At 41.3% G+C, this 21,182-nt stretch overlaps 1 protein-coding gene across 1 annotated transcript in view; it reads right to left on the bottom strand.

Annotated features, from left to right (window-relative positions):
• rxfp1 (relaxin family peptide receptor 1) overlaps positions 1-21,182 on the bottom strand; it is a 122,595-nt gene that overhangs the window by 73,754 nt on the left and 27,659 nt on the right. The window contains exons 6-7 of the mRNA XM_043673942.2: positions 20,279-20,350; positions 9,323-9,394 (exon numbers count right to left, since the gene is read on the bottom strand). Coding sequence (XP_043529877.2) covers positions 9,323-9,394; positions 20,279-20,350 — 144 coding nt within the window. The remainder of the gene's footprint in view (positions 1-9,322; positions 9,395-20,278; positions 20,351-21,182) is intronic.

The raw sequence follows: 21,182 nt of genomic DNA, 5'->3' as shown, positions 1-21,182 counted from the left end.
TCTAAACACTATGCTTACCCAAACGGCTAAGAGGGAAATATTATTTGCAAAACAAAGGTTATATGAATTTGGCAACAAACCAGGTAGATACTTAGCATTTCTTGCAAAGAAAAAAAAGGCTCCTCAAACTATCACGTCTATCAAGGAAAGTACGGGTATTTTGACTCATGATCATAAAAAGATTAATGCAATCTTTAGAAAATTTTATTCTGATTTATATAAATCGCAGGATTGTGAAGACAGGACTAGGAGGATGCAATTATTTTTAAAAAATTTGATCTTTCCGGGCCTAACTCCGGAACAGGTATCGGTCTTAAATGCTCCCCTAACAGTCCAAGAAATACTTGACGCAATCAGGCAACTTCAGAGCGGTAAGGCGCTGGCCCAGATGGCTTTCAAGCTGAATTCTATAAAGAATTTACAGAAATATTAGCTGGTCCACTTATGGACATGTATAACTATGCATATAGTCAGGGCTGTCTCCCGCCTTCGCTGAAAGAGGCAAATATCTCTCTTATCCTTAAAAAAGGAAAGGATCCAGAAGATTGTACGACATACAGACCAATATCCTTGCTAAATGTAGATTTTAAAATCCTTTCTATAACGTTAGCATTGAGACTAGAAAGGGTACTGCCACATATCATAAAGGAGAATCAGATGGGGTTTATTAAGGGCCATAGATCATCAAATAATATTAGAAGGGCTTTGAATATGATTCAAGCCTGCCATCAGGGAAAGATACCAGGAGTAGTAGTTTCATTAGACGTGGAAAAGACATTTGATAGGGTTGAATGGTCATATTTGTTTTACACATTGGAAAGGTTTGGCATTGGAAAGGTGTTTCCCAAATGGGTCTCAACATTGTATAGTGATCCCAAAGCAGTTGTGGTTACCAATGGATTAGGTTCGGATAGCTTCATTGTGGGTAGGGGCTGCCGTCAGGGATGTCCTCTCTCGTCATTGTTATTTACGCTAATAATTGAACCACGAGCAGAAGCTATATGGGCTGATCATAATATAGTGGCCCCAAGGATTGGTACAGGTAAACATAAAATTACCCTTTATGCAGATGATGTTCTTCTATTCCTCAGTAATCCTCTGATGTCCGTACCTCGCTTAATCCAAGTTATTAATACATTTAGCGCATTCTCAAGCTATAAAATTAATTTCTCAAAATCGGAGGCTATGCCAATGGGTGGCCTTGCTATGATACCCTACTTAGTGGACGGATCCCATGTTCCCTTTCGTTGGTCTCTGGAGGGTTTCTTATATTTAGGCATTTTTATTACCCCAGTATTTGGTCAGTTATACAAGGCTAACTTTGTGCATTTAGTGGAAAGGATAAGGCAGGACTTCCAGCGATGGGGAGACCTTCCAATTTCCTGGCTGGGTAGATTAGCACTAATTAAAATGAATGTCCTGCCCCGTCTCCTATACCCTATGAGAATGCTTCCAGTGATGCTGCCGAGGCTGGCACTACATAAATTATATGGCTGGTTGGGTTCCTTTATCTGGAATCATAGACGGCTCCTCATTAAGCTGAAGAAGCTACAGCTTCCACAGGCAAGGGGAGGATTGGACTTCCCAGATTTTAGGAAATATCAGTTAAGTTCCTTATTAAGTTACATAGCTGATTGGGTCTTGTTTGATCCACAATCAATCTGGCTGGACATCGAAGCTTCTCAAGTAAAATGCCCACTTATTAACCTTTTATTTTCAGACAAGAGGAAAATCATTATGGATCACTGTAAAAACCCTATAATACTAAATACAACTAAAGCTTGGAATATAATGCGGCAAAATGAGAGCAACTCACATAAAACATCCCCCTATGCGCCGATAGTGGGAGCATGGGGATTCCAACCAGGGTTTACAGATGCCACTTTTAAACTCTGAAGATCCAGGGGTATCTCATGTCTAGGGGACCTATTTGAAGATGGGGTCCTGATGTCTTTTGAACAGCTGCGTCAGAAATTCGGATTACCTAATGGAGACCTCTATCGATACTTCCAAATTCGAGACTATACACAGAAGAAGACTACGTTATTAGATAGCCTTTATAAATCAGATAGAGAATGTAGAGTGCTACAACCAATAGGGGTATCCTCCATCAGTACTATTTATTATTTACTACATGATGAAGTATCGGGAGATATGGACAATCTGCTTAAAACATGGGATCAGGAATTGGGACTAGAAATCTCTATAGAAATGTGGAATGACATTTAGGAAAACGCCAGAAGAATCTGTAACAGAACTCAGGCTATCCAACTGAAGATACTTCATAGGGCCCATATAGCACCGGATCGATTGGCAAAATTTAAGGCAGGGGCATCCCCAATGTGTCCCAAATGTAAAATAGAGATGGGCACTCTTGTACATTGTCTATGGACCTGTCATAAGATCCGTAGATACTGGACTAAAGTAGCAAGTGCCCTGACAGAAATTTTAGGAACGGAAATTAAAGTGGATCCCGTATCTCTCCTTCTGGGCTTTTCGAACTTATCCTCCCTGGACATGCATGGGAAGAGACTATTTTCTATTCTCTCTTTCTGTGCATGGAAAAATATTTTGGTAAACTGGGTGGCTGAGGGCCCCCCTGGACTTTCAAATTGGCACAGATTATTTATGGAATGTATTCCCCTTGACTTCCTTACAAATATGGTGCACCGAAAGACCGAATTATTTTATAAAATATGGCAGCCCTTCTTGAATTATATGAATACAGATATTTCGGCTATCCTAACAAGGGCTTTTATTTAATTGAGATTACGAACCTGGCTGGTCCAGGGCCCTTTGGGAGAGGAATCCCGCATGAATACGGGTTTTGTTACATTTGATGTTAACACATTCCGAGCATGTATCTCACTACCCAATTTCTATGTTATCCGCTGTTTTTTTTTCTCTTTATCTTATTTGAATAATGTAAGAGACTTAAATATACACTCTGGTTAGTTGTGGGTTAGATTAGTTGAGTTTTTTTTTCTCGGTATTTTTCTTTTGTTAAATTTTGGTTATTATATATTTAAGATTTAATTGTATATCAATGTTTGTACTTGAGAGATTTGTTTATTTTTGTAAACTTGTAAAAATGTTAAATTTCTAATAAAAATATCTATAAAAAAAAAGATGTACCTGAATCTGGTAAATGTAAAGTCCCCACAGTCTCGCACTGTCCCGATAGAGATGACCGGTGGCAAGTATAACCTGACAGTCAGCACACCTCAGGCAAAGGGCTGAGGTTGAGAAGGTGGAGCATTCACGGTAACCTCAGCTTGTGCAGCAAATGAACCTGGGCTGTTGGCATCACTCTGCATCTTCAGCCAACTGAACTAACTGATCCCTCAGTATTCCTTTTTGATTTAGCCCCGAGCTGTTCACACTCCCTCAGCAGAAGTTTTGTCCTAGTTCCAGCTATATCTTTGGTACCAATGAAGATCTCAGGTACCAATGCATCCCCCCCGTCCCACTGCAGGTTTGTCTGCAGCCTAAAGCAAATGCTCTGAACTGTGGTACCTGGCAGGTGACACAGCCATCTGAACTTTCGCTTTCAGCTGCAGAGAACTAGATCAATTCATTTGACTATGTGTCCCTGACTACCACTACATTCCTTCTTTGAATGGCTTCCTGTATTGTGGTCAGTTTCCTCATCTTGTGCTTGAGAATGAGCAGCACCCAAGGTGTTCATTTGCAGCTAAAACATTGATGTCTATCTGGCATAATGAAAAATTGCCAGATATGGATCTATCCATTAAAAAGACAGGACAAAATATCCAAGTCAGTCTACTCTTTTTCATCAGCAAAGTGATGGAAGGAGTCACCAGCAGTGTTAAGAAGTAGCACTCCAGGTTTACACACGATACAAAGATAGGTAGATGTGAGGAGGATACAAAGAAATATAATACAGCTTAAGTGAGTAGGCAAATATTGAGTATGATGCAGTATAATGTGGGAAAATGTAAGATTGCGTACTTTGGTCAGAAAGAATACAGAAGCAGAATATTATTTAAATGGAGAGTATGCAGAATGGTGCAGTACAGAAGGGTCTAGATGTCTCCACATTACAAAATGATAGCATGCAGGTACAGCAATTATGAGCACAAATGGAATGTTACCCTTCGTTGCAATGGGGAAGAGCATAAAAGTCAGAAAGTCTCGCTCCAATTGTACACTGCACTGGCAATTTGAATATTATATACAACGTTGGCCTCCTCACTTCAAGAGGGAAGTGAGTGCTTTGCGACCAGTTCAGAGAGACTCACTAAGCTGATTCATAGAATGAAGGAATTTTCTTAGGAAGGTAAGTTGGGTGGGTTGGTTCAATACTTGTTGAAGCTTAGAAGAATGAGATATGATCAGGATTCAGAGACTGATCAAGCCACAATTCCATCAGTTTATATCCTTAGTGATTGTAGTTGCACTAATTTCCCTCAATCAGTTGCACTTCTTCCTGCAATCTCCTGATTTACAGGCATTACCGGGATTATTTTGTATCCTTTACAGCGAAGACAAAAGTAAAATATTTATTCATTGCATCTCACTCTCTAAGAGGGTACTCACTTTATTTACTTCTGCACTGTTTAGATATCTATAGAAATACTCGCTGCCTTCTTAAAATATTTCCAGCCAGCTTTCTCCCATGCTTTGACTTATTTTCCTAATTAACATTAGATTAGATTAGATTACTTTACAGTGGAAAACAGGCCCTTCGGCCCAACAAGTCCACACCGCCCCGCCGAAGCGCAAACCACCCATACCCCTACATTTACCCCTTACCTAACACTACGGGCAATTTAGCATGGCCAATTCACCTGACCTGCACATCTTTGGACTGTGGGAGGAAACCGGAGCACCCAGAGGAAACCCACGCAGACACGGGGAGAATGTGCAAACTCCACACAGTCAGTCCCCTGAGGGGGGAATTGAACCCGGGTTTCTGGCGCTGTGAGGCAACAGTGCTAACCACATTATATTCATTCTCTGCCATTCTTCACATTCTGAACAGTCATCTGACCTGCCATTCATCCTTGCATAAGTACATGCTTTTCCCTTCTGCTCATGCTCTCCTTAACTGCCTTAGTTAACCACAGATGGCAAGTTTTTTTTAATAAACTTTCTTTGTAGTAGGAATCTACTTATTCTGAATATTTTGAAATATCCCTTTAAATGTTAAACACTGATTCTTGACAGATCTATCCCTTTGCATGATACAGATACGGATCCCACCACCAAGGATATATTTCCCTCCCCTCGCCTATCAGCATTCCGTAAAGACCACTCCCTCCGTGACTCCCTCGTCATATCCTCACCTCCCACCAACCCAACTTCCACTCCCGGCACCTTCCCCTGCAACCGCAGGAGGTGCAAGACTTGCGCCCACACCTCCCCCCTCACCTCCCTCCAAGGCCCCAAAGGAAACTTCCATATCCGCCACAGATTCACCTGCACCTCCACACACATCATCTATTGCATCCTCTGCACCCGATGTGGCCTCCTCTATATTGGGGAGACAGGCTGCCTACTTGCGGAGCATTTCAGAGAACACCTCTGGGACACCCGGACCAACCAACCCAACCACCCTGTGGCTCAACACTTCAACTCCCCCTCCCACTCCACCAAGGATATGCAGGTCTTTGGACTCCTCCATCGCCAGACCACAACAAAACGACGGTTGGAGGAAGAGCGCCTCATCTTCCGCCTAGGAACCCTCCAACCACAAGGGATGAACTCGGATTTCACCAGTTTCCTCATTTCCCCTCCCCCCACCTTATCGCAGTCAAATCCATCGAATTCAGCACCGTCTTCCTAACCTGCAATCTTCTTCCTGACCTCTCCGCCCCCATCCCAGTCTGACCTATCACCCTCACCTTGACCTCTTTCCACCTATCACATTTCCGACGCCCCTCCCCCAAGTTCCTCCTCCCTACCTTTTATCTTAGCCTGCTGGACAAACTTTCCTCATTCCTGAAGAAGGGCTTATGCCCGAAACGTCGATTCTCCTGTTCCCTGGATGCTGCCTGACCTGCTGCGCTTTTCCAGCAACACATTTTCAGCTATGATACAGATAGTTCTCCTGTAACACCATAGTTATGTTCCCGTGCAACGCCATGCAATAGAAATAATGCGGCCTATGGAAAAAAACAGGGTTGGGGTGAACTATCAAAAATACCAGTAAAAATCAAGACAAAAATAAGAATTAGCCTGACACAAACAATAGCACAGTCAAAGTAAATTTTGATCTGTTGTAATTGGCCTGTTTTATGGTACTATAAAGTGCAATTCATCAGAATCTTCAATTAATTACTCTCAATTGGCATCTACATCTGCTGGCTGCACTACATTCCAGCCAGTCTTCTATCCCATCCAATGGTAACATTGCACAAGTCAGATCCAAGAATGGAACCTGCCTTGATAGATCAAGGGCTGAATCTCAACTTTTTTCTCTAAGTGCCAGTTTTGTCAAGTTTTTCACAGGGTTTCACATCGTGATGCTTGGGGACATCTATCGCCCTATTTTACAAAACCCACCTGATATATTACCTACCCCCACTTAGGTGCTCTTCTCACCAATTCTAGCACTTCATACCATGTGTCATTTCCGAAACAACTCACCACTTCCTGGATATCCCAAAATTAACCGACAACCATTAAGGGGAGCATGGTGGCTCAGTGGTTAACACTGCTTCCTCATAGTGTCAGGGGCCTGGGATCAATTCCCACCACAGGCAACTGTCTGTGTGGAGTTTGTACATTCTTACCATGTCTGTGTGGGTTTCCTCCAAGTGCTCCGGTTTCCTCCCACAATCCAAAGGATGTGCAGGTCAGGTGAATTGGCCATGCTAAATTGCCATTAGTGTTAAGTGCATAAGTCGGCGTAAATATAGGATAGGGGGATGGGTTACTCTTCAGAGGGCCAGTGTGGACTTGGTGGGCCAAAGGACTTGTTTCCATACTGTAGGGAATCTAATCTAATCCATGGTGCAGTACCATTCTTAAAAAGGCATTGGCAAGAGGTGTCAGTCCAGAGCTGCCCTGCATAGTTCCTGACATTAGTCCTGGACATGGCAGACAATGAAAAATTGGTGCCTCACTTTGAGGGCAGGGACATAGAGATGCTGTAAGTGGGGATGGGATAATGCAGAGGCAGGACATCCTTTTCTCTCAGGCCAGAGGATGCCACTGGAGCCATGCCAACCTGGACCAGGGTTACCATCCAGGCCAGTGCAGTCTCAATCACCTCAAGGAATGCACAAGTTTTATGAAAAAGACCTTCTCCACTCTGCCAGTGAAAGTACCACCATCTTCTTGTTGATATCTCACAGTCACTCTATTTCTGCTACAGTACCCACCATTTCCTGCTACATCTTCCCCACACATTGCCATCCTCGCTAACATCTGACCCTGACTAACCCTGAATCTCTTCTGCACAGCCTACTGAACCCCTCAGGACATCTCCACACATGCACCAAAAGTAGCAGTGTGCCATCTACCTTTCTCTCCCTCACCCTCTATGTGCAAAGTTTCCTGACTCTGACCACCCTGAACAGCTGACTGACCTGTCCAAGTCCCTGTGCTGATTCTTTTTGCAGTTTGTAACCATACTGATTAGTCACTGAAATAGATGCACACAAATCTGCAAATATTCTTTAACATCAAACGTATTTTTTAAACAAAAAGAGAGAAAAAAAGCTTTTAATACGAATAACAAAGCAAGTTTCAAACTCCTCAACATTGTCCTTTCAATATTAGTCAATTCCAGTGACATTTCACTCCTTATTTAGAACGTAGAACATTATAGCGCAGTACTGGCCCTTTGGCCCTCGATGTTGCGCCGACCCTTGAAACCAATCTAAAGTCCACCTAACCCACAGTATTCCATTATCATTCATATGTTTATCCAATGACCATTTAAATGCTCTAATACCCGGCACTATGTGTCACTCTGCATCAGCTTCACGTCATCAATTGCTTTCTTGTGAAGAACTTTGTGAAAGGTCTTGTGACATGTTTGTGCTAGTGAACTTGGAAAAGCATCATGAAAATGTCTCTACAACCTGAGGGCAAGAAGCTCAGAGCAATCTGTTAATTTAATACCGATGGTAGTGGTTGATGGGAAATGTTCATCCTGGAGTTCAGTTAACCAGTGGTGTGCCGCAAGGATCTGTTTTGCGGCCACTGCTGTTTGTCATTTTCATAAATGACCCAGATGAGGGCCCAGAAGGATGGGTTAGTAAATTTGTGGATGACACTAAAGTCAGTGGAGTTGTGGACAGTGCGAAAGGATGTTGCAGGTTGCAGAGGGGGAGTTTGCTTTATAAAAAAAAGTCGGCAATTCACAATATCCCAGTCCACTTCTGCTAGCTTAGCTTTCATACCTGCACATAGGTGACCTTTATCAAGTTTAAAATTAGTCTTAGACCCACTCTTTCAACCTGGAAATGAAATGCAATAATACTTTGGTCACTGTTACCTAGCAGTGTTTTTGCTCTGAGATCATTAATTAATATTGTTACTATGACTCTATAGGCACACAAGGAAGTGGACTTCATGCTGAGAAATGGGATCAGGTTAGTTAGGTACTTGTTTTTGACCACCACAGATAAGATGTGTTGGAGGGCCTTTGTCTGTGCTGTAGATTTCAATGACTCAATCTACAAAACTATTTAATACAAAATCTAGCATAGTCTGCTCTTTGATTGGTTCCAGAATGTGCTGCTATAAGGAACCATCTCAAAAGCATTTTATGAAATCCTTGTCAAAACTACTCATACCCATCTAATTCCTGTTTGTATATAGATAAAATCAAGCATAATTATTGCTCTCCCTTTATCACATTCATTCAATTTCCAGAAGCAAAACAGAGGAAAAAATGGTCACACATGCCATATCAGATCTTCTGCAAAGCATTTGAGTTTTTCTGGGGATTCACTTAGAAGACGATGTTTTTTCGTTCCAAGCAAATATATGAAATAGGAGGGATGCAATGCCTCTCCAAATTCATATTCCTTCAGATTGTCAAGTGGATGCTCATCAGGAAGTACCCCTAGTAACTTATTTCATATTCGAACCAATCTTAAATGGGATATGGAGTAAACTGCTGCAGTCAGATAGAAGGTGGTACTTTCTTTTTCAGTACCATCTTATAGCTTCTGGCTATTCAATCCAGTGATTGTATTTGAACAATAGCTATTGATAGGACTTGGTGGATTCATGACATGTGCACAATTAAGTGAAAAATGCACTTCAATGAATGAGAAAATTGGAGGAAAACCATTTCTTCAAAGCTTTCATCAATACTGCAGAGACAAGTAAAAGCACATACAGCCATTCGACTTGATGGAGATCTTCAAACACGCCTGGTGGCAGGTATGTTATGCGATTGTTGTTCAAAAACCTGTGAAGAAAATATATAAATCTAATGTGATGTTATTTACATCATTCAGTATCATTATTTTTATAACCTTTTGTTATTCTCATCTACAGGTGATGTAAATATCATGTTGCACTTACATCAATGGTCTATATTCATGTACCAATACTACTGCAGCTAGGTGTGAATTTCTGACAAAACATATCCCTAATACTACCATCCACCCCATGATAATTCTCCTCATCACTAAGATCTACAAATTATTACAATATACAGTAAGTATACAAAGATCAGGGTCCAAATATTTAGTCAATTCAGCTTGCATTTCTTGGATAAGCAACCTAATTTCAAATTGCAATTAGCACAACAAGTTTGCTAACAAAGTACAGGAATCCAAAAGGGAATTAAAAACACTGATAGGCATTCCTTGTTATGATTAACGATGCCATCTGCAGAGAAAGTGACATGGGCTTTTTCCATGCCAAATATGTTGATTATCCAGTTATTAAAAATGGAGCATTCAGAATCTCATGCATCAACTGCAGAGTACAGAATACATCTTAATTTCAATTGGAAAGTGATTGTGACAAGTGCTTCACTTAAAATAAATCATTCTCTCCAGTCCACTGGTACAATTCAACATCATAACACATTAAACTGCGAGGGATTTCTTTAGGTGGGTCTAAAATAGGATGTACGTAACAGTTCTATTGTTAAGTTAGCTAATAGGCATTTGTACATGCTATGTAATTAGCAAAAGCTCTTGGGGTCTAAGAATTGTGGGCTATGATGAAGTGTATGGTAGAACTGGACAAGATAATGGGTGATGCCCATCTCGAGATAGAGATAATCTTGTTGCATATTTTATGCTTTTAACAAGCAGTGTGGTAAGATTCACGTTGGGCAGTGGCAAAATGCCAATTGATGGGAATCAATGCTATTCAAGTTTTTGTTAAAGCAATAATTTTCCTTAGTAACATTCAGGCCCTTATTTCACCATGCAAGCTAGCTGTCAGGAAAACTGGACAAGGAAACTAGTGTTCATTGTACCTGGTGAATTCACCACTTGCTTTGAATGACCTCCATACTGAACTCTGGTCAACAACAGCTCAGGATATAATCCATGGACACCAGCCATATGCATCCTTCATCTATTGACACTGGCATCCTTCATCTGCCAATGCATTAAGACCATCATGACAACTCTCTGATACACTGGCAGCACAGACTTGCATTCAGGGTGCAACAGAAACCAGCATTGAAAGGCTGCTGCGAGAATACTTTTCAGGGACAGGCACCCAGTTGTTGGAATGAATCAGGCTGCACTTCAAGGCTGCTCACTTGCTCTCTTAAGGCTCATTCATTTAGCAGCTACTTGCATGATTGCATCACCCATGCCTTGCCTTGTCGTGCTGTGCCATGCCTGTTAGCACACTGTCATTTCAACCAGTGCCAAAGGCTTTTACTACTGCACTTTAGCATGTTGTGATGAAGCTGCTCCTTTAACAAGGTTATATTGTCCTTGGTTTTTTTCAGAGAAGTTGTAAAAGACACAGACTCCAAAAAACCGAAGTTGAAGAGTTTTAGTCCTGATAAAGGTTTATGCCTGAAATGTCCATTCTCCTGGTCCTTGGATGCTGCCTGACCTGCTGTGCTTTTCCAGCGCCAAACTCTCGACTCTGATTTTCAGCATCTGCAGTCCTCACTTACTCTGGGTTTTAGGGCTAGTTTGATTATAGCTAAAATATACTGCCTCAGGCAACAGGCTTTCAAGTTTTTGAAAGAAAAACTTGTTCAATGAATGGGAAGTGACCAGCTCTCTAGGCCCAGCTTTTCTCTGAATTGGTTTGGTTTTAGCATAGTAGCGTTTTGAAGTTGCTGAACCCAAAGAAGCAGGTCCAGGCTGGTACTCTCTCTCTGGCTTCTCTCCTGTAAGATCCCATGTTTGACTTTTCCTTTTGCGCCCAGAGGTGTTTATGGGGATTGTTGCAAGTATTGGAACAGCAAATTGGAACAGCAAATTGGGTTTTCGGATATGTCGAGTTATTCTGTATTCTGTTCTCTTTTGTTTGAGGTTCAATCGGTAATCTTGTAAATAAATTCTGTTTTGTTTAATACTAAGTGGGTGGACCAGCTGCATCTCTCCTGGAATATCCACTACACTCCTGCTTAGCAAAGGTAGGATCTGGGCTCCCTTCTTCAAATGTTTTGAGGGGGTCTGGTCTGGTCCATAACAACACACACAGACAGATTCCTTGCTATGTCTGTCAGTGTGAAACTGTCCTGAGTTGTGGGGGTCATGTTGGTGAATGGCACTTTGAAATGTCATAAACACCTACAGCATGTGCTAGTTTTCGGTGTAACGTATTTCATGTTCATTCAACCAAATGGCCATATCATAATCTGTTTGGGGATGTACCTCAGTACAGCCAAGGGGGGTGCATCAATGATCAAGGGTCCCGGTAGCATCAATAATAACCACAGACCGCACACAGTCCAGGGGTTTCGACACAGTCATCCGCCTAGAATGCTGATGGTCATGGGATCTGTCCCAGTACAGTATGGGGTGGGAGTTTCAGTGGTCAGTCCTGTAGGGCCGGTCCTAGCGCTCAACAGAATTTCACATTGTTAGTCTAGGAATTGCTAACATGACAGTCAGGGGTCTGGTCAGTCATGTCTAAGGGCTGTTCAAAGACAGAGGTCTGGGTGATTACAGTCCTAGTGTCCAGTGCTGTTTTACCTCACACATTGTTATTGCTGTGTCATGTCCACTGCAGAACTGATATCTGATTTGGAAGCCACCAGCATGAATGGGATTGGGAAGCATGCACAGCTGGTAAAAAAATTAGGGGAATGCCATCTGTCTGCCAAACCTTCAGGAGATTTCATGGGAGTTCTGGAGAAAAAGCAGAAGCATTTGTCGGAGTGGAAGTTGAATCAGGAAAGTTCAGAGTAGAATTGGAGGGTAAGGTATAATGCTGGAATTCAGGGGTCAGGGAGGATAATTATAAATCAGCAGGTAATGGTCCAGTAGTATTATTGCTAGACTATTAATCCAGAGATCCAGGTAATGCATTGAGGTCCTGGGTTCAAATCCTACCAATCATTGAGAGTGGTGGGTTGATTGGCTCATTGATTCTACAAGGCATATTTTCAGAAATGCACAGCCTGGGAGGGTAGTTGAGGCAGGAAACCATGCAACCTTTAAAATGTACTTGGTTAAGCACTTAAAATGCCATAAAATTCAAGGCTACGAGCTAAGTGGTGGGTGGTGTCACTTGTATAGATTTAGCATAGTTTTTAATCAGTGCAGAATTGATGGACTGAAGAGCCTCTTCTGTTCTTCATAATTCTATGATTCTCAATTCAATACAGTCGACATCCACATGTGGCAAAGGTGGAAGTGGGCTGTGGGGGTAATGTGAGATAATTTTGTGCTGTAATGATGGATTTTGTGTGTTGTAATATAAGGAATTATGAGTTATATGCAGTTACTAGGCTCCAGTGAGAACTAAAGAACAAATGACCTTGTGGTTTGCTGCAAGCTAACAGTGAACTTTCATTCCATAGCTGTGCACCCTGTAAAAACTCAATACAAGTCAGAACAGCCCTGCAAATATGATTAAAGAATCACTACTATGAGTCACCTCTTAAAAGGGACACCGTCCCAACATAACATATCCTAATTACAATATATAGCATATATTAATTGTTAATCTGCTAAACATGAAGATGTTATTAACGCCTTCAATTCATACTTCAGGGTTAAAACATTTGTGACAAAAATTAGGCATGGGCACCAAGGGTTTTGCAGTTGATTTCTGGTGTACAGATATTATGGTTAATGGCAACAACCCTCATTTTAAATTGGATACAAGAGCCAGGCATATCTATTCTTTCAGATGTTAAAACCATGGTTAAAGCTTGATTTTCCGATGTCATCCACTCAAATTCAGGAAGAATTTTAATCAGAGCATAAGGATAGGTGCATGTTTTGGTACAATGGGAGACAAATCGTTAGAATTAATAACATACAAAGTATTAATCATCACTGTTCTCTATTAAGTAAAATAAGATATTTTTGTGATAGTTCCTTAAAGCAGCATGCTCTCGAGCTGGATGTATCAGGATCATTTAATAATCTCGGACTAAGAATATTAAGAAAAACATCATATGTAAGGAAAAAGAACATGACTGCATGAAAATCAGTGGCAGCTTAGAACATTAATAACGCAGAAACATAGAAAATAGAAGCAGTTGACCATTCAGTCCTTCAAACCTGCTCCTCCATTCAATCTGATCATCCACGTTAGTACTCTCTTCCTACTTTATGTAATAATCTGCCTTCCTGTTTCTGCTGCCAAAGTGGATAACCTTGTATTTCTTCGTAGGGTATGTGGAACAATCCATCTTCCGCAACTACACTGGCCCCACCCCCCATCTTTTCCTTCGCTACATTGATGACTGTATCGGCGCTACCTCGTGCTCCCACGAGGAGGTTGAACAGTTCATCCACTATACTAACACCTTCCACCCCAACCTCAAATTCACCTGGACAGTCTCGGACTCCTCCCTCCCCTTCCTAGACCTTTCTGTTTCTATCTCAGGCGACCGAATCAACACGGACATCTACTACAAACCAACCGACTCCCACAGCTACCTGGACTACACCTCCTCCCATCCTGCCCCCTGTAAAAACGCCATCCCATTCTCCCAATTCCTTCGTCTCCGCCGCATCTGCTCCCAGGAGGACCAGTTCAAAATACGTACAACACAGATGGCCTCCTTCTTCAAGGACCGCAATTTCCCCCCCGACGTGGTCGACGGTGCCCTCCACCGCATCTCCTCCACTTCCCGCTCCTCCGCCCTTGAGCCCCGCCCCTCCAACCGCCACCAGGACAGAACCCCACTGGTCCTCACCTACCACCCCACCAATCTCCATGTACAGCGTATCATCCGCCGTCACTTCCGCCACCTCCAAACAGACCCCAGCACCAAGGATATATTTCCCTCCCCTCCCCTATCAGCTTTCCGTAGAGACCACTCCCTCCGCGACTCCCTTGTCAGATCCACACCCCCCACCGACCCAACCTCCACTCCCGGCTCCTTCCCTTGCAACCGCAGGAGGTGCAACACTTGCGCCCACACCTCCCCCCTCACTTCTCTCCAAGGCCCCAAAGGAAACTTCCATATCCGCCACAGATTCACCTGCACCTCCACCCACATCATCTACTGCATCCGCTGCAGCCGGTGTGGCCTCCTCTATATTGGGGAGACAGGCCGCCTACTTGCGGAGCGATTCAGAGAGCACCTCTGGGCCACCCGGACGAACCAACTCAACCAACCTGTAGCAGAGCATTTCAACTCCCCCTCCCACTCCACCGAGGATATGCAGGTCATTGGACTCATCCACTGCCAAACCACAACAACCCGACGGTCGGAGGAGGAGCGTCTTATCTTCCGACTGGGAACCCTCCAACCGCAGGGGATGAACTTGGACTTCACCAGTTTCTTCATCCCCCCTCCCCCCACCTTGTCTCAGCCGGATCCCTCCAGCCCGGCACCGCCTTCCTGACCTGCAGTCTTCTTCTTGACCTCTCCGCCTCCATCCTACTCCGACCTATCACCCTCACCTTGACCTCTTTCCACCTATCACATTTCCAACGCCCCTCCTCCAAGTCCCTCCTCCCTACCTTTTATCTTCTCCTGCTGAACACTCTCCGCTCATTCCTGAAGAAGGGCATGTGCCCGAAACGTCGAATCTCCTGTTCCCTGGATGCTGCCTGACCTGCTGTGCTGTTCCAGCAATAAAGTTTCAACTTTGATCTCCAGCATCAGCAGACCTCACTTTCTCCTCCAACCTTGTATTTATGCACATTACACCCATTATACTTTACACATGCTTTTGCCCACACATTTAACTTGTCCAAATCACACTGAACGATCTCTGCATCCTCCTCACAGCTTTGTGTCACCTACAAATTTGGACATATACATTTCATTACATCATCTAAATCATTAATATAAATTGTGAACAGCTGTGTTCCAAGCAGTACCCCACTAGGCTACCACTCGGAAAAAGAGCATACTTTATTCCTACGCTCAGTCTTTCAACCAATTCTCAGTCCACATCAGTACACTACCACCAATGCTATTCCCAAATATCTGGCAAATGAATTATAATGAGCAAAAATGTGAAGTTGTTAACTTTTCCAGGAAGAATGAAAAATCAGAATATTACTAAATGGAGAATGGGTGCAGAATTCAGAAGTGCAGAGGAACCTAGGTGATCTGGTACACAGTCATATAGCATGGAAACAGACCCTCCAGTCCATGCTGACCATGATCCCAAATTAAACTAGTCCCACCTGCCTGCCCCTTGCCCTTTCTAATCCAAAATGCCTTTAAAACATTGTAATTATACCTGAATTCACCACTTCCTCAGGAAGTTCATGTCACATGCGAGTCGCCCTCTTTGAAACAAATTTGCCTCATGTTTTTAAATCTCTCTCCTCTCACCTTAAAAATGCACCCCCTAGTCTTGAAAGATCCCACCCTAGGGAAGAGACAGCTGCTATTAAGTGTGTCTTTACTTCTCATTATTTCATAAACTTCTATCAGATTACCTCTCAATCTCCTACGCTCCAGTGGAAGAACTTCCAACCTATCTAGCCTATCTTTAGAACTCAAACGTTCTATACCCAGTAACATCCTGGTAAATCTCCTCTGAACCCCACCATCTTGAGAATATCCTTCCTATAACTGGGCTACCAGAACCGGACACAGTATTCCAGAAGAGGCCTCATCAATGTCCAGTACAATCTCAACATAACTTTGCAATTCCTATACTCAAAGGGACTGAGCAATGAAGGCAAGCATGGCAAAAACGTTTTTTAACCACCCTGTCTATATTTGAAGCAAATTTCAAAGAATTATTACCTGCACCACGAGGTCCCTCCGTTCTACAAGACCACCTAAGCTTACCATTAATTATACAAGCCTACACTTGTTTGCTGGACCAAAATGTAATACCTCGCATTTAACCAGACTGAACTCCAACTGTCATTTTTCAGTTCATTGACCCCATTTAATCAAGATCCCTTTCTAATCTTAGAAAACCTTCTTCACTTCCACTATGCCACTGAATTTGGTGTTGTCCAAAAATTTATTAACCATGTCATATTCTCATCCAAATCATTTATATAAATGACAAACAAAAGAGACCCAGAATTGATCCCCGTGGAACACCACTGACAGGTGTCCAATATAAAAAGCAACCCTTCACCAACACTCTATCTTCTGCCATTAAGCCAATTATGGATACAATTAGCAAGCTCAGCCTGAAACCCATGTGATCTAACTTTACTAATTAGTCTACCATGTGGAACCTTGTTGAAGGCACCAAGCTAGAACTGGATTCATTTGAGAAAAAGATCAGATTACACACGGATGTGGGTGGCTGGGATTGCTGAAGGACATACTATATAGAGAAGGTGAAGTCATTTTCATGTAGAATTTCTTTCATATTAAGTAGTTAACTTACTGACAGCCATTTGAAAAAAAGCTTGTTTAGATTACAGCTCAAAAGTGGCCAATGAGCCCAACCAGTCTCTGGTGTTTATTCTTCAGGTAAACAGTATCCAAGTCTCATGCACCTACCCTTTGCCCACCTATCTCACTTGCTCCAATCACTAACTCAAATGAATCCAACAGCTTTGACCCTTCAGAACTGAGATTAGGAATTTCTTCAGTTAGATAGTGGTGAACCTGAGAAACTCATTGCCACAGGAGGCTAAGTCATTGAGTCTCTTTAGGACAAAAATGGATAAGTTCTTAAATGGTATTGGGATCAAGAGTTATGAGGAGGAGAAGGCAGGAGAGTGGGGTTGAGAAACATATCAGCCATAATCAAATGGCAGAGCACACTTGATGGGCCAGATAGCCTAATTTCCTCTTAAAAATGACTGAACTATACACCGACCTTAACCTATTGTAAGTACATGGATCCTGCCTATCAGTAGAGATGTTGAGGTCAACATTTTCAATGCACCAGTCATTCTGTATTTCTCTTAAAAGCTACTAGAACATGTGTTCACACAGTTTGAGAGGCATTATCTTGGTTGTTGACAGTGGGACTTCTAGAGGGCTTTTTTTTCTGTGATGATGGGGGATGCTTTCAACTTTCTCATCAAACTAGTTTTGATGCCTGAATTTGCAGCATTCCTGGACATCACTGAAGTCTTGAAGATTTGACTATGGAACTGTCTGCATTAATCTTACAAATCATTTGGGGAGAAAGATCAAAATATGGGGTGTTATCATGTGTTGCATGGCATGTTGTTTAAGCTTTTGAGGAGCTTAACATCCAGCTTTGACCATGCATGACAAGATGATTATCAATTATACTTGTCTGAGTAGCATGAAGTCAAGACTATGAGCAGATTAAGGATTATAACCACCTGCACATCTGTAACAATCACTTTGACAAAGAACTTGGTTACATGTCTATGGGTGACACTTAACAATTAAACAAAGGAAATTGATTATATTGGTGTAAAGGTTCATCCGACTGTCCTCATTGTCTTGGCTGCAGAAGTGAAGACGATCCAAGACATCAAGGTAGCTTGACTGTTGCAGTGAAAGTGAGGACAAGATGTTTCTCTGCATTTGTCACTTGCTGGTTACAATATTCAGTACTTATCCACTATTGCTGTGCATTTGGTAAGTATGGTGGACTGAGTCTGATCATGTGACATAGTGATGACATCACCAGCCATTCTGAGTGGGAAACACCTTAGTCTAACTTTGCTGCTTGTAGAGTGAACATCTCTTTAATAAAACTCCTGCTATTTAATGCTTCAGCCTCTTCATCCTTTTTGGAACTTAATGATTATCATTTTTTTCCAGTAAATTACAGCCAGTTATATTATAGATCTACAGAAAAATAATGTTTATGGTCCTAATAAGTACAGTGCTCTATCTCGTGCATTAAAGATGATTAATAGCAAGTAGTCAATTCTTATTAACTGAGTAGAACACTCCTTATTACCAGTTGAAGCATTAATGTAAGTACTGTGGCATGAAGGAAAAATAGGCAGGTGATATTTTTCTACTGAGTACAATAACATATATTTTAACAAATAAAACCGGAAATAACTGTGATCAGTGCACTGATTGTAACAAGGTCAGTCAAATGGATGTCATAGAATGTGAGCTCTCTGACTGGAGCAATTAGTCTGATCCAATCAGGGAGCCCTGGCTGACATAAACAGTGGAATGTCAGGGATACCAACACTTGTGGCTGACTCAGTAAGAGATACAGGTGCACAATCATTTATCCGAAATGCTCGGGACCAACTGGTTTTCGGAATTCAGAATTTTTTGAATTTCAGAATAAAGGACAGTTTAATGGTGAAATTTTTAAAAATCTTTCCGGAGGAGGAGACACAGTAAGTAAAATGGACCTTGAGAAAGAATTGAGGCCTGCTGTATGGACTTGTGTTAACTGTTTGCATGCCAAACAACCTTGTTAATGAGGAAAAAAAAACCTTCAGACTTTGGAGCTTTTCAGATTTCAGAATTTCGGATAAAGGATTGTCTACCTGTAGTGCTATAGTCAAAGATATGCATTTGTAAATAAAGGGTGACTATTGGCTATTGGCACCTGAAGGGTTATTGGCTATTGGCACCTGAAGAGTTATCTCAATCAGCATTATTGCACAAATGTACGTCAATGCACTCTCTCATACTATATGCCCCTTCTGTTACTTTAAGTGAGTGCTGTATATTTTATAAAAGCAAAATATTTTGGATGCTGTAATAAATTCAGGAAGTACTGGAGATACTCAGTAGGTCTGGGGACAGAACTAGCTTACACTTTGAGTTAAACATGACTTTTCTTCAATGGCTGACTTATGAACATGCCTTAATTTATTCATCCATATTTTGTGCCTCCCTTTTAAAATTTTATTATAATGGGAACATCAGAAATGTTATGGGTCTGCTAATGGCTCTCTTCCACAAACTGAGTGAAATAATAACTGAGCACTTCAGGATTAAATGGATTAACATGAAAGTAAATGGCAGTCATGACAGGTGCATTTTTATTAAGGACCAGGAAGATGTGCTCTTTCCATTCCAATTCCCCACACAAAATGTTTCCAACAGTAATAACAACCAATCAACAATAATTGTTTGCCTCATCAATAAGGTATTTTCTGTGCCTGGGATTTGTTGTGCAGATTGCAGAGAAGTGGCACTTGTATTTTATTTCACACTTTAAAGAGTAGTACAAATTTATATACAGTAAAGATGTCTTGAATTTGTGAATGCAGCACATATAAGAACTTGTATATAATCAGTTATATTTTTCAGCTCCTTAATTTACTGTTTAAAGTATTAAGAATTCCAAAGTATGAACCAACTATTGCAACACACTTTGTGTATAAAGTTCCATGCAGTAAAATGGAGTCCCTCAAGATGATAATTGTGATGGTTTAATATCGACAAACTATTAACTGTAGTGATGCCTCTCAGGTTAAGTTAAACCAGTAGCCCAAAGGCTAACTTCTATCTAGTAATCAAAAATATAGCATTACTCAAAACGGGATCAGATGCATTCATTTCGATAGTCTGTTCAAATTTCTTTGCAGTAAGATTGAAAAATTATGAAAATATAACTGAAAATATTTGTCATTTCCTGAGGAAAGCAACTGGTCCTAGAAAATGTATGGTTTAATTAACCCAATAATTATGCTATTACAGCGTCTGCTGGTGACTTGCAGCTTTGATTGGACAAGTGTGGTAAACAGTGGATTTCTGCCACAATTACGTTAGGTGATCAGAGAATCCCCGTGAAATTTCAGTTTCTTAATCTAGCTGAAGGAATTTGATGTCAATGATACTTACAGTTTAGTTAGATTGTTCAGTCCTTTAAATGCTCGATCAGAAATTGTTGCAATTTCATTGTTTCTAAGGTTTCTAAAAGAAAATGCGATGTCATTAATTTGAAACATTAAATCAACAAATGGAGCTGCAACCAAAATAATGAGAATTAGATGACACGGGATTTGAAATAGCTCTAGGTCTAAAACAATAAGAGCTCGATCAAATAAAATATATTTGTAGATTCATTCAGCAATATGTTCACTTTTCAAAGTAGTATGCATATTCTTTCTTCCTTTTACATTATCCCATGGCTTTCCATAGAGACAAGCACCTTGCTCTCTGATCTCGATTAAGGTTGCCATACAGTCAGTCGCTAGAGGTTCCTTTCCTCTGGGCCTATTGAAGAATGTGGTAGCATTGACTTTATTCTTCCCTTTTCATAGGGTGGCTGAGGTGATGAACTCATTTTTGGAAAATTCAAGGGTTAACCTCCTCTCACATAAAGCAGCATTTGGTTGGCGATCCTTCTACACCAAGGTGCTCAAAGCATTTGAATTGCTTTCAATAATGTATCTGGATTATTTGATGTTTTGCCAAGTTTTCTAATCTATATCATCAGAATGTTCAGAGATTAAAATAATTTAGTAAAAATTTCATGTTAAAATATTAATAGCATCTGAATTATTCAAATTTATAGCTGATTTCAATTAAATACCAACATAGGATCCCATGTACCCAATTACTTCTCATTCAATCCTATTTGCTAAGCAAACATTTGCACTTAACCAGCCTTTTGAGGTTTGCTAATAGGTCGGACCTATTCCTGGAGTATGTCATATGATATTTGATGCAATCTACAAATATAATTGTATTTATTTAATGACTTGATATCAAATTATAAATAACTTGTGAAAATTCTAAGCCA

Source organism: Chiloscyllium plagiosum, unplaced genomic scaffold, assembly GCF_037043375.1.
Source record: "Chiloscyllium plagiosum isolate Xiang-an unplaced genomic scaffold, Cpla_swu_hap1 HiC_scaffold_36, whole genome shotgun sequence".
Taxonomy (NCBI): domain Eukaryota; kingdom Metazoa; phylum Chordata; class Chondrichthyes; order Orectolobiformes; family Hemiscylliidae; genus Chiloscyllium; species Chiloscyllium plagiosum.
The sequence above is the reverse complement of the archived record's forward strand: the minus strand, read 5'-3'. Positions and strand labels throughout refer to the sequence as shown.